At 29.8% G+C, this 15,203-nt stretch overlaps 1 protein-coding gene across 1 annotated transcript in view; it reads left to right on the top strand.

Annotated features, from left to right (window-relative positions):
- Window positions 1–14,874, top strand: part of LOC106683900 (juvenile hormone esterase) — a gene marked incomplete at its 3' end in the record, with an annotated part of 46,250 nt that extends 31,376 nt beyond the window's left edge. The window contains 9 exon segments of the mRNA XM_067044896.1: window positions 1,236–1,382; window positions 2,761–2,911; window positions 3,126–3,317; window positions 6,695–6,882; window positions 7,191–7,380; window positions 11,527–11,619; window positions 13,425–13,528; window positions 14,334–14,484; window positions 14,754–14,874. Of these exon segments, the coding sequence (XP_066900997.1) occupies window positions 1,236–1,382; window positions 2,761–2,911; window positions 3,126–3,317; window positions 6,695–6,882; window positions 7,191–7,380; window positions 11,527–11,619; window positions 13,425–13,528; window positions 14,334–14,484; window positions 14,754–14,874 (1,337 nt within the window).
- Between the last annotated feature and the right edge of the window lie 329 nt (window positions 14,875–15,203).

Genomic DNA, 15,203 nt, shown 5'->3' with positions numbered 1-15,203 from the left:
AAGCGCCATCATGTATCGACAGGCTACAACACGTTCTGTGCCACTGATTATTGATGATAGGTATATGTGCATGGAGGTTGGATAAAAAGAAAGAATAACTCAATTTTGAAAGAGCGTCAGTTAAATAATAAGAATATGTGCTGGTAGAATTTAGCAAAAGATGAATTTGGCACTTCTGATCAGAGTGAAAAAACAATTTCCAAAGATCAACATCATTTTGAACACAATATTAAACTCTACAAATGATTGGAAGTCTGAAAAAGAGTCTAAAGAAATATTTAATGTAGCGGAAGAAGTACTTCTAACTCTAGTAGATTGAACAGAACTGATGGCCATTCATGGTTTCAAGAAACATTCTAGCTTTAACGTTAAATGATAATGTTCACTAATAGTTGGTAAAGTCTAATAATAAACCTAAATTTTATTTGCTTATTAATTCTAAGATATAAATTATAGAAAATAAAAATTAGGTTATACATTCATACAATCTTATCGGAACTGAATTCGCCAGTGTCTGAAGACGGTAGACCTTCCTCCTTTTACAATATTTTAGTTTGATGCGATGTAGATAAACATCGATTGAAATCTGAAGCGAGGTCGTCTTTAACGTTCTGTACGAATTAGCATCTTACTTCTAGAGATTTTTTTTTTATTGGTGAGATTTAAAATCTGCCGATTATTATTTTATTTTATTTTTGTTTTCTCAGTTCTTATTAGTAATATATTTATAAATAATTGCATAAATATCAATTAATCTCTCAGATTTCAAGTACAATTATGAATAACCACACAAATATTTTTATTTTCATTAATAATTAATTTAAGTTGTATTATCAAAAGCTTCTCTCATTAATAAGTTTAATTTTGGCCTGAGATAAAGAACAATATAAAAATAATTTGAAATTATTTACAATTAAAATTTTTAAAATATTTACTTTTTTAAATAGCACCATATAGGAATCTAGTTACATAATAACATTATTTTCATATGTTTAATTATATGTTTGTATTTCTAAGAGTTATTATTATATTATTTTCTAATTATTTTTAATTTAGTAATTTGATTATATTTTTATTTTTTTTTTAGATTATATTTAGATGTTTTTCTTATGATATTCATGGTTTTAGTTCATAAATAAAAGAAAAATATATTTATTTATAACATATTAATTATAAATTATTATAATTTTTTGTTAATTTAGCCAATTTAATCCATAAAATTAATCATTATTTAGCCTCCTGAACCGGCAGATCCCTGGACAGGAGTTCTCAATGCTACTCATTTTAAACGACAATGTCCGCAAACCTTTGGAAAGGAAATCATAAAGCAAGAAGATGATAACATTGAAGATTGTCTTTATTTAAATGTATACACAAATCAGGTAAGTCCAATCCTACTTGATACTTGATTTCTAAATTGGAAAAAAAATTTAACATTTGAAGATGATCGTGAAAACAGAAAAATGCCAACTTGGGGCATTAAAAGATTGCAGTCTGTACTTGATGGGGAAAACTAATTAAGGCAATTGTCCAACAAATTAATAAATTCCTAAAATTTAAAATTAATTTTAAGTATTAACTAAGAACTCATACCTAATCATCATGGTGGTGGAAGGGAAGGTTCTATCTTTTTTTAATACTCCAGTTCTATTATAGCTCATGTATCAGTTGTTGTTGTTTGAATTTTGTTTTCTTACTCCATCATTATTCAAAATGATTAGAATTTGTGATCTCTTCATCATGGACAAATCAAAAATACAAGTTGTTATTACTTCTTCTGGTAAAAGGGAAACTTGCAACATTGACAGAGGGACAGAAATTTGAATTCAATATCCTTGATCCTATAATGCTGTATTGATGAAATTTCTGTTTGTAGAGTAGTATTCATCGGAAGGAACACTGGAGTATTTTTTAAAATATAATTTGTCTATGTAAGAGGACTCCTGACTTTAAAGATAAAATATAAACAACTGCAAGTGGGGAAAGAAAAATTGTCTGTGAATGTACAAAAACTCTACTTTGGGCCTTAATTTAAGGGGGATTGATCAAGGATGTTACTCAGGATAAATTACAGAAAAAAAATTCTAAAACACATTTATGTTGGTAACTGAATAATAAACTGTTATACCATGTATAGAATTCCAAAGTCAGCTAATTTTATTATCATTTTTTTTTAATTAACAGTATTGGTACTAGATTCTCATAAGGTAGAACAATTTATTTTACCCTCTGATAATTTTGTACCAAAACTGTTGATTTAAAAAAAAGAATTAATGATTTAGTTTATTTTTTAAATTCTCTACTTCACTTGTACTACTATATGTACTCCTTATCTTGTTTCTAGGTAAAATGAGCAAGCTTTTTTTTAACCAAATGTAACAGGATAACTGATCTAAACTATTCATCATAGTGCTTTAATTAAGGCAACTGTGGACTGTGCCCTCTTTTCATCGTTAGTTTGGTGTCTGGGTTTGAAAAATGACAGGAAATGTGAAATTTATAGCAGAATAACTATTTAACCTATGTTTGTAGTAGATTTCTAATAATTAGTTCCAGAACTCTTTAAGTTAACACTGTTAACTTGAAGAGTTCTTTTTAAAGAGTTTATACATACTAATTTTTTCTACTATTGTAACCATGATGTAATTCAATTGAAATAGACTTAAGTGTTGTTTATCTCTTTGTAATCTGTTGATAAACTTCAAATTAAAACAGCAACAACTTTTAAAAATTTAAATTTCAAATAAACTTCTGTTCCAGTTTCCTGGAATTTGCAGTGAGCTGATGCCTGTGATGTTTTTTATTCATGGAGGCTCATTTCTAATTGGTTCAGCACACAGTTTCAGGCCAAATTATCTTCTTGAACAGGATGTTGTCCTTGTTGTAACTCAATACCGATTGGGCCCATTGGGTAATCACAAAACTGGAAAACATTGATTATAGAAAATATGTATTCAGAAATATATTACTGATATGATCTTTAAGTTATCATTCACTGATCTATACTTTACAGTAATTAGTATTTATTTGGATAAATTAATAATATCAGAATGCATATGTTTAAAAAATACTTGAATTTATATTATTACCTATACTTTATTTACAAATTTATCTTTGTTTTACAGGTTTTTTGTCATTCCAAAATGATGATATATCTGGAAATATGGGTCTTCTTGATATGGTGTTAGCACTGGAGTGGGTTCAGAAACACATTGTTTCATTCTGTGGTGATCCTCATAAAGTTACAATTTTCGGACAGAGTTCCGGAGGTGCAGCTGTCTCCCTTCTCATGGCTAGTCCACTTACTAAGGGGAAAAGTATTACTCCAAAGTACCTTTAATGATTAATTATTGATGCATGATTTTTAGTAAAACAGTATATTATATTAAATTTTTTATCTTCATTAAATTTGATTCAGTTGACTATGTGTTATGAAATAACTTGTGTGGATGCAAATTTTCATCAAAAAGCATTGTACATAATTTAATTCATACTTATTTCGGTTATTGTAATTTTTGTGCAATAACTCATGCTAAAGATCTTCTTTCCTAATAATTTTGTAGCATCATTGGCCCTCTGTTGAATTTACTTTCGTTTGCTAATTTATGTTAATAGATTTTTTATTACTTTTGGATGAATTTTATATTAGTTGTTTATTTCTAATGACATTTAGATTCATTAAACTAAGAACGATTTTCATCTAGTTACAAGGATGTATGTAACAATACTTTCAAAGTTTCAAAGGTATATGAAATTTAAAAAAGATTCTTATCATTACTGTAAAAATTTTCCCAATTGAAAATGATACTGAAGATTAATAATTTAACTAATTCAATTGGTTTCTATAATACTTTGTGCAATATGGTTGTTCCCTATCCCCATGAGTACTACACTCTTATACTGCAAGCAGTTTGAAGTGGTAGAAAGTGTAGCTTTCTAATATTCAGCATATCTCTAAAAAGGGATGGAGATTTTTCTTTCATAATAGATATAAAAGTGCTTATTTTGATTTTGAAAGGAGGCACTATAAAATGTTGAAAATTACGAGAGGTTTTTTTTATATATTTATAGTGAAGCCTAAAAAAAATAAATAGCTGACATGATTAAAGAAAGGTAAATACCACATTAGGAAGATGTGAAAAATTTTCTAAATCTTAGAGCATCAATTTAGAAAGTGTAATTAAAAATAACTTTTATTTCGAGACATGTCTCCAATACAAATCCACAGTTGAAACTATATTGGCACTTCAGAATTTAGGTACAAAGCCTAACCAAAACACAAAAGAAACTTTCTATGGAATAGCCTGTCGAGGTGGTTATGTTATATCTGATTGTAATAGATAATATTAGGTACTCTTGACCAGAAGGCTTGACAATGCGTGTTCAATTGTGTAAGGTAGTTGATTATGAGGTGAATAGACAGGATGAGACTTACAAGGTGACAGCCTTAATTTCTCTAAGGATGGTAACCTCATTCTACCATGTACTATTTCTGTAAGTATGAAGGAGGTGTCGGGGGTTGTCTGGTCTTAGAATAGGTAAGAAAGGAAGGGCTGGGTACTATTCCTGTAAGTATGAAGGAGGTGTCGGGGTTGTCTGGTATTAGAATAGGTAAGAAAGGAAGGGCCCTGCCAGGCAATGAGCCCTGGACACTGACTCGGGTAGAGGAGGTCTAGGTGATCGGTTATCACTGAGGGTTCACTCTTTCAACTCTACTTGAGATAGTTCCGTAGACTCTTTTTGCTCAATATTTTTTTTTACTTTATAAATAACATTATTACACATTACATATTAACATATATACATTTGAACAAGATATTGTATTTTTATAATAATAAGATTATATACAATTGGCTTAGCTTCTTAGACGCTTGTAGTGCTGAGCCCTAGCGGGTTGCGGCGGCACTTCTTGCTCGCTGATTGCTACAGAGGTATACAAGCCCTGAGGGTAGCCAGCCATCAGGCCATGCAGGAAGGTAACTTCGTTCTACCAGCTGCTATTCTTGTTGATACAGAGGAGGCATGTAGGCCTGGCGGGTAGCTAGCCACCAGGTCCTACAAGAAGATAAAAGGTAGAGGAAGAAGGAGGTGACCAATAGGAAACTAGCATGAAATAAGACTCTTCATATCAACAACATGAGTTGGAAGAATATACTGAACATCTTATTTACTGTTCCAAGAAGGTACTGGTCCAGCACCATCAGTGGGGTATTGATTCTACTAACAATACAATGGCCAGTGAGAGGCACCACCTGTTTGAACTTACTTATTTGTGATTCATTATATTCTTTTTGGCAAATTTTATTAATTAAATCAACATATTTAGGTATATAGTACTAATTACATGTTTACATATAACATTATAAAATTATTTACATTTTACTGAATAAATGAACACAATAAATGGCTTGAGAATACATAGGTGATGCTCCCAGGTGAAACGAACTGGAGCTCTTCATCTTGGCTGTAAACAATAACGGTTTCAGTGGCTGTAATAGATACAGTCTCAACCTGCAGGCAGCATGTCACTACAAGCCTTTCACAGCCATTTGTACCATTTGGCTTCTGTTTGGTCACCAACAGCAGAGCCGGCATAAAAGAGCAAGTGGATTTTGTGATAACATGGTACTAGGAGAAGAAACTGGCCTAGCAAGACAGCTCAGTGAGTGAGGCACTGTGCTACTAACACCCAGGCCTGGATTTGAATCCATCTATAGCAGATAATTACTAATTTGGAATCAAGCCTTGGGGTTCAGGAAAACCTCCTGCAGCACACATAGCACCAATAAGGAGGGAGGGGAAATGGTTATCTACAGGTTACCAACTTATTCTAACCATGGTGGAAGAGTCAAGATTTCATTCTGTGAGACCTTTGGGAAATAGAAGTAGACCCTTCCAGACCATATAGGAACAAGTTTCGAGGCTGATGGTTCAACTTCCTCAGCCACAAATGGCCCTAATGATCCCTCACTTGGATTATCTGAGAATTAGAATAGCACAAGCAATGGAAGGGCCTATTTGAATAGGTGAGTGCCATAGGTGAAGGTATTTTTTGGGCTTCAGATATCCAAAAGCAATGACAATATACAAAGGTGTGGTGCTGGATGTGTTCTTCCCATTTGTGATGTCGAAAACTATCTCAATGGAAAAAAAAAAGGTTGGTCTCAATACAAAGAACGGCTCTCCTGAAGGTCAACAAAGCCTCCATGATACTGCCTTATGCATCAGTGCAGGTCTTAGCAATAGGAGTACCTGCCAACCTCCTGCAAGAAATTGTATTAGGGAAGGTTCAGAAATACTTCAAATTAGGATTATAGAATCCAAATCAACTGAAGGCAATATTGCATAAGTTTTCCATTATTCCCTGCTGTTGAGCCATTTTGATTGGAAATTATTACCCAATGGCAACAAATGAGGTCCTCCCAGACTATTAGGTTTCCAAAATCTGTTAATGGTCATGGTGATTTTCCTGTCAAGCTCTACAGCTTTGAAAAAGATATCAGCATTAAATCTAATTTGTTTCAATATTCAGTCAGAAGTATTTTTAATGAACAATGACTTTTCATATATCAATTTTGAGTGATTATTGTTATTTCATTTTTTAAAAAAACATTTCAATTTTTTTTGTTTTGTTTTGTTTTACATATTTTATATAGAAACTAGTGAAATACCTAATCATTTACTTCTCTTTCAGAGCTTTTTCATCATGGTATAGTACAGAGTGGATCAGCAATTTGTGATTGGGCTGTAGACTTAAACCCTGTGGCTACCGCTAGAGGCATTTCCAAATTTGCTAATTGTAATGGAACTGATCAAGAGCTGGCTACTTGCCTTCGTAATAAAACTGCTTATGATATTCTTCAGGCTCACCAAAAATATCTTGTAACTATTAAATTTATTATTCTTTCCCATGACTTAATGTCAATGATATCTTTACCCTAAGGCCCTATAGGCCTGGGTCCAGAGCCTCTATATCCATAGGTATCCAATATATACCTCTGATTTACCTCTTGTGAATGTTTAAAATTCGTTTATTGAAGTGTTTGTTACTTTTCAATGATTAAATTAAACAATTATTTTGACTAGTATGTTGATTAACTGTTCAAAAGATAAATTCTCTAATCTGAGGATTTTTAGTTATTGTTTTTTTCAGTTTCCACTAATATAAAGCTTTTCTTTCCATACTGTAGAGAAGTGTGATTGTACAAGACAGAATGGTGGTTAATGGCAAGTTGGGTGGGAATCATGCCGTTGTTCAAACAGCAGGTTCCAAAAAATTTCTTGTGGAGCATCCTAAAGATAGCTATAAAAAAGGAGACTTTCAACACATACCAACAATGGTAGGAATGACCAAACATGAGGGTACATTCTTTCTTGGAAGTAAGTCTTATTTTTTACTCTATTCTGTAAGTTTGATTAGATGAGTATTATGAATGATTCTAAAAAAAAAACTTCATTATCTGGAATTATCAAAAAAAATATATAATATAAAAGTGCTCAAATCCCTTTTTTTGACCTTCATCTGGACTATATTCTTTCAATATTTTTTTTTAAATACATTTTCTTTCTTAGACCCCTAACCCACCTCAGTTGCAATGTGAGGGTACCTTTACTAAAACCTAACTTTAGCTTTAAACCTAACCTAGGAAATTTCCTGAGCATCCTATTGGATCAAATCTGATATAAGGGAATTCGTAATGTCCTGTTGAAGTGGTATCAAAGTAATGGCCTGAGGGTTGGAAAAGGCCTCCAAGATCTAGAAATATCATACATCAATACCTAAAATTTCATTTAATAACATAATATGTTTTAATTCTCGTATCTATATTCCTGAATCTTATACATATTTTCGAGCCCTTATATACAGAATCGTAATAAAAGTTCCCACTTTGCACAAATAATTTATCTCTGGAGTCAGGCATTTTTGTAGTCTTGTTTTATATTTTGTTTTTATTTGCTTTATTTATTTTATATACATTAGTAGTTTGTCATAAGGCTATATTGATAATTAGTTCGTGGATTTGTGATTTTAACATGTTATCAACAAATGGCAAAAAAAATCACAGATCTACAGGGCTACCAGAAGATAAATGGAAAATTGTTTTACCTTAACTAGCATAAGAGAAAAATATCCCTGAATTCTCTCACAGTGGGCTGAATGGCCGAACTAGCAGGATTTAATTATTAGAGAAAATAAGAGGTCAGCAATTAAGTATATGGCTAGTTTTATCTTAAACACATGTCCCAATCTAAATATTAAACCATATCCATGTGCTCAGAATTATGAATTTTATTAAAATACAAAAATCTAAATATAAAAATTATAATAGTAACTTATCCATTTTTTTCTATTAATTATTAAATATTTAAACTGATAAATAAATAAAATTCTCAAACAAAGAAAGCCTATATTTACAATAATTTATTCCGACCACTTGTTTGAATAATGGACATCTCACAAAAACTTTTGATGTTTTTATAGAATTTGACAGTATTCCAAAGATAGTACTGTAGACTGTGGTTACTTTCTTTGCTCAAATCATCCTACAGACTCACCTAAAGCTTTTAGGGTTTTAACAAATTAAATCTAATCTACTGTACAATCTATGGAATACCTCAAACAAAATTTAAAAAAAATTGTTATGTCAGATGTGTCACTATTCAAGCACAACAGCAATGTGATGATACCACATACATCATTCAATATAACATTTTGTTGCGGATACTTAAATACTCTTTACTTTATCTCCTAAATCTCGCAATTTTTTTTTTTTTTGTGTTTCCTGGTTATCGGTTTGGAAGTAATTAGAAGCATTGTTAGTAAGTCTTCATTTGTAGCAGTAAGCTGTGCATTATTACTATGATGTTCATGGATAATTCTGAAATCTTTATGTCTCGCCTCTTAAACGTCTTCTGTCAACCGTTCAATTGGTAATGGAATATGCTTAATGATTTTAGTAATGATCTAGAATTTTATCAACTGTTACTGCCAAAGCATACCAAAAATAATGGTTCATAAATACTGTCCTATCATCTCTGGCATAGATATGCTTCAATAAAAATGTTGTAACCTCTTGAGAGCGAACTTAAAATTACACCAAATTGCTTTATTAATTGTTTATCAATGCCGGTAATTTGGGAACTGAAAAATTTTTGAGTAGTATTTCCATCGTTTTTAGAATTACTTCCTTGTTTTGGTACATTTATGATTAGACCTAGCTCCAACCTGAATCGTTGAATTCAGGTTTTGAGCTTCTTTTTCATTTTTTGGACTTAAAATTTTTACAAATGAAGTCAGTACTTTAGATGCAAGAGATAAGCGAAAGTTCAGATCCATACATAAAGTGTGAATATACCTATAAAGCTATAAGGTTCTTTTGTTTTATTGCTAACAGGTGTTCTTAAATCTTCTGAATTAAGATTTTTAGGCATGTTTCTGAAAATTATACACTTTTCTGTGGGTCAAAATGTTTCACACTTTCCCATTAACCATGGCTAATAATAGTTTGTTTTTTATTTTGATTATTGATTATAGCATTTGGTGATTTTATATAAATGAATTCAGTTAAAACTAGGTCGGATTCTTTTTGTATTATTCCAGGGGTTACTGTGATAAACATAAACTTCAAAAGTTGACATAACCATATTCTCACAGGTGCTGGATTTTTCCAGGTCACAATATCCTTTATGTCAACATTTTTATAGCTCAACTTTGTTGGCAAAAACAAAAAAGTAACAACTCTTTCTGTAACAAACAAAATCTGTATCTCCAGATATGATCGAAACTTTTGCTTATAATGCTTGTGGCCTCCACTCCTATTGGACCTCCACTTACTAATTAGAGTGTACTTATTTAGTCCTGTATCTATCAAATTAATAATAATTATGAGCTAATGTCCTTATAAGATTCGATATGCCTTATGATCTAAAATTTCGTCATTTTCGCAATGACATTTTTGCTTTAATATCATCTATCTTCATATACTCTATGGATGGGCAATAGCCTCTTTTTACTTTTTGCAAATTATCTTATGATGGATAAATACAATTCTTTGCTCTTCAAGCTCTTTTTTCTTAATAAATATGAGTTAATTTAGTTGATTTCTAATCAATATAAATGGTAATCTCTTCTTCCTTTGTATAAAAATTTGTTTGCTTGGAAATGTGGGTTTCTAAAATTCTTTCCATCTCAGTTGCTGTAAAAGGAGAATCTGAGCTTGATGCATCCTTGACGTTAAAACGAGGTCCTCTTCTATAATGATTAAAAATTCAAAGTAACCTTTTTCTAACCACAATTTAAATTTTTTTTCGTGAAGACGTTTTCCATCTTTCCATCCATATTATGAAATAATCAATAATTTTTAATGTAATTATGTTTATGGAATCCATAGGAACGTATTACGGTTAAACCTGCCCTTTAAAAAATTAACTAGTACCTTTCCATGGTCCTCTTGTGCCGACTACAACTACATGTCTCAGAGAAATTCTTTTGTGAGATTTTACAGATGTAATCTAGAAATAATAAAATATAATTACCATTCAAAAGTATAAGCAGTACATTACTTAGGTTTCTTCAACAGTACTGTTTACTGGTGACAGCTATTCAAGACTTTCTTTGGCATTCTTTGACCCTGCACAACTTTTTCACTCATGGAGGTTTTTGTGGAAGTGGTTGCTTAAGTTAAATAGGTAACAAATTACTTTTGATAGTATAATCAAAGCTTAATTTCACAAAATTAATTATTCATTAGAGAGAATAGTGTATTACTTATTTGATACTTGAAGATCTATTCTACAAACAAAGGAAAAATTTTTATCAACATTTTTAAAAACAATTATGTTGGTGAGGTTGAAGGGCTTTTGTTTAAACTTATTGGATAAAAATTGAATTAATTACCTGAAATTAGAAACTGACGGCTGTTGAATTGAAATTAAGACTTTGTTTTTATCACTTGGCCAACTGTTCCTCACTTCAAAATAAAACTCTAAGAAAATTTGATGTGAATGTTACTTGTTGCTATTAATGACACTTTACATTTTAATTTAATTGTACATAGTTGTCTTATTGAAACAGCACTCACTCCTAGTTAGGCCTGCTCTCAGGAAGGACCAGGTGAGAACAAAATTCTTGGACTTTCATAATAAAAATCAATCACTATTTAACTAATATTTTTGACAAAAATAGAACAAATAAAATAATCAGAGGGATTGACTAATCCCAATATATAAGCCACTGGATTATTTATTGGCCAAGCCTGGATTCATCCTGGCTGTGGTCTTACTTCCAGTTTACTGAATTTTACAGCAAAGTAATTCAATAATATAACTATATCATACCTATATATATATATATGTTCTAGTTTACATCAGGTTTGTTTAATTTAGGTTTGTTATTTCAATGTATCAATGAATAAATCACATACTTCTTTAATAATGTTATTGATTATATTATAATTACAGTATTTTTTACTAATGTCTTTTCATATTTTATTCTCTAGGCTTAATATTTTTCATATTCTTTTCCAGATGTATATGATTTCTTGGCAGAAAGTAATATATTTATGAACAATACTGAATTCCTCAAAAATGAGTTGGTGAACACTATTCTTCTATTTAGTGGTATTTTATTTTGTATTTTTAATTTTCCAGCTAGAATTTCTGAAAAAAAGTATTGGGGTATTTATAATAAAATGCAGCAGGATTTTAGTTGAAACCATTCTGTTTTTTATTCTTTAAAATCAGTCACAATAAAATAGCTTGAATAGAACAAACTGGAAAAAATTATTTATTTATTGGTTTATTGTAATTTTAGAAAGTTTTATTACTAAGTCATTATGTAATAAATTTTTGTAACCTCTACTACACTAATTTTTTGTAAACTGTTTCTAACCTCTAATTATAAATTTAAACGTATTCTATATATATTTTGAAATCAGTAAAATAATTTAACTTTCAAGGAAATGTTGTCATTCTTTAAAGTATATCCTTTCAAGAACTTTAGTAAAGTTCTTTGAGTTTTTATAGTTTGTTTGGTATGGACGTTGTCCAAAAAAACAGCAAATCCGAAGTAATATTGTAAATAGTGTCTAGATAGAATAGTGCTCAATATTGTAAAAAATGTAACATTAATTTCAACACATTTTTCCTAAACTCAAAAATAATTATTTTACTGTTTCTTTATTTTATATTCATCTTCCCAATATTATTGACAAAAATATATCTTTTCACCTGACCTTTATGATTTATGGGTATTATGCAATTTTTTGAAACATTTGTTTCAGTTTTTGGCTACAGTTGGAGGATATTTGCCATATAGGACTTGGACATTTGGTGCCTCATGACAAAATTGTCATTTTGAATGAAATAGGTTAAACTTAATTTATCTCATTACATATTTTTTTATAATTCTTAAAGCGGCAAGTATACCTTCAGATGGCACCCCTGCCTGGGTCCAGGTTGACCAAGGGGCCAAACTGAGTATTTGTACCAGTCCAAACCTTCTGCTGTAGCAAAAGACAAATACAATACTCTCAAAAATTAATATAGCCCTAGTGTTGGTCTGACAAAATCTACTACATTTTATGGATTCATCTAAGCAACATAAACTATAATCATTTGTAAACTTCTGAACATACCATCACACTTCTTATATGTTTTGGGTAAGAGAGGCTTTTTCATGATTGGCACAGTCCTCGAAGATATGATTGTAGTATGTCTATTACCAGATTCAAAACAAAGGATTCAGAATAAAAAGAAGTGGTCATATTTTGACTGCTTTGATATGAACAATAAAATATTGGCAAAATAACACTATGTTGACTGTGGCTACAATTGTTGGCTAGCTAAAACCACTTGTACTAAAAGTGTGAACTGATGTTATGCTTATTAGTGAAATGGTGGTATAGAACAGCATAATAGGAAATATCTCTACATCAGCCTGAGTAATTCCTTCTGCCCTACATTGTAAAAATATATTTTTCTCTATGAATCTGGAGTACTTGTAATGAAGTTATCAATTATCATACATAGTTCAGGATACCAGAAACTTGTTTTCATTAGAAAATAAAAAAATTGGGATTTCATTCATTGGGCAGAAATCGGTTAGTTATGGCACAATGCCTGTTTTAGTTTTGATAGTTGAAATGAGTAAATATTTTTTAGTTCTTTCTGATTTAAAAAGAATTTCTCCTTATTTATTTTTAAGAAGGATTACATATGATACAGACTTCTTTCAAATTATCATTTCATACATGAATGAACATGACAAACCAACAGAAATTAAGCATATAACTTTAAGAATAGTCAAACTAGTTTATGATTATTAAATCAGACATATTGGCCCAAAACAGTTGCATTATTTTTATACTTAGTTATACTCAATTATATTTTTATTAAATTTCTACTGTATAATTGTTCTATTTCAGGAATTATTGATACTACTGGTTCCTTGACGGATATATTCACATATAAATTTTTTTCGATGGACCAACTTGGGAATTTTGAGGCTATGACACCTGGACTAATTGATGTTAGTTTTTTTTTAGTACCCATCTATCATGTGAAATGTACCAAATGTTCATTGTAGTTTCTTATACTCCAGCTAACATAGTAAGAAATAAAATTGTATCATTCTAGTGGAGAAAGGAGGATCGTCTTTTAAAAATATTAGTGATATTTTTAAAAATTTTATTTTATGAAATTACTTCATTTGATTAGATTAAAGAAACATGCTAGAGTTGATTGTTTTAATTGGGTTTGTAGAGCTATCATAGGCATTTTCTGATTTAAACAATAAAGGTTCTTTAGAAAGAGGACTGATAGAATTTATTTTCATGATTTTTTAATTAATAAATTTTTAATGATTTATATTCAACTACATATAATTAAAAAAATATATATTGTGAACAACACTAAACAAAACAACACTAAGCTTGACAGGAACAATTTTATATAAAAAAATAAAAATAGACTTTATTAAATAATATTTGCAAATGTAAATATTAAAACATATTATTTAAATATGTTTAAATTATAAATCATATTATTTAAGTATGAAGCTATTTCTGTGAGTAAACAAGATATTAAACTACTCTATAACAATATTTATTACACTTTTTCATAGAATAAAATTCAACTAGCTAGAATTGAATAGACTTTCTCTTCTGACTAAAGTTAACAACCAGAGTTTTCACTGAACAGGCGTGATCAACTATCTCAATTCTATAATTACTTATTCTTTCTACTAATCAAACTTAATATAAATAATTTAAGACTTATTTCACTTTTGCTTGTAATTTAATATAACTTAAAAGTAATTTTTTTTTTTTTTATAGTTATGTGGTATGACTTTACTGAAATCATGTATACTTCAAGTGGCTAAAAAGCAATTTTCAAGAGCTCCGACATATCTGTATTCCTTTAATTTTCTAGGACATTTAACTAAATTCGGTTATGGAGAAGTTGTTGATTATCCATTTTCAGGGGGTGAGTATACATAAAAATATTTAAAAAATTATGTTCAAATTAAAAAATAAATTAATGTAAATTGCATGTTAAAAATTTACTATATACTATAGTTATCTAAGTTATTTTGTTTTACTAATTGAGTTATAATTATGTCAATGATAAAAACTAAAACTAATACAAATTGTTTGTTTTGTACACATTTTCAAAGTTTATTTAATGTATTTAAGTGATTTCATCTACTATAAAAAGAAAAACTAAAGATGGATAACATCTGCTTCAATTTTTAGGTGTAGCTCATTCAGATGATTTAGTTTACCTTTTTCCAATGGATTCAGGAAGTCTTAATGAGGTTGAAATGACTATAGCTTATAGGATGGTTAAGTTGTGGACCAATTTTGCTACTAAAGGGTATTTGTTTTATTTTTATTAACCCTCTCTTTTCAAATTAATACAGTGGATCCTTGGCATACAAAATCTCTAGAGTTTAAAAAAAAAAGAATTGTTATAAGGAGGAATTTTTATTATAAACCTCAGATGGCTAAAAATTTGTAATATTAAAGTGCAAGCACTTATGGAATTCAAGTTCATTAAAATGACTATTATTTGTGGTATGAGAAATAATAAACATATCATTATTTAAATATTTACATTATCTGTTTGTTACAGATAGAGCTATATTTTTCATTAAATTCTGTGACTAACTCAAGGGATTTTAAAAAAATCATTACATCGAGGTT

The sequence above is a fragment of the Halyomorpha halys genome, unplaced genomic scaffold, assembly GCF_000696795.3.
Source record: "Halyomorpha halys isolate HHAL.00 unplaced genomic scaffold, Hhal_1.1 Scaffold526.1, whole genome shotgun sequence".
Lineage (NCBI taxonomy): Eukaryota > Metazoa > Arthropoda > Insecta > Hemiptera > Pentatomidae > Halyomorpha > Halyomorpha halys.
This window is presented reverse-complemented; position numbering and strand designations above follow the sequence as displayed.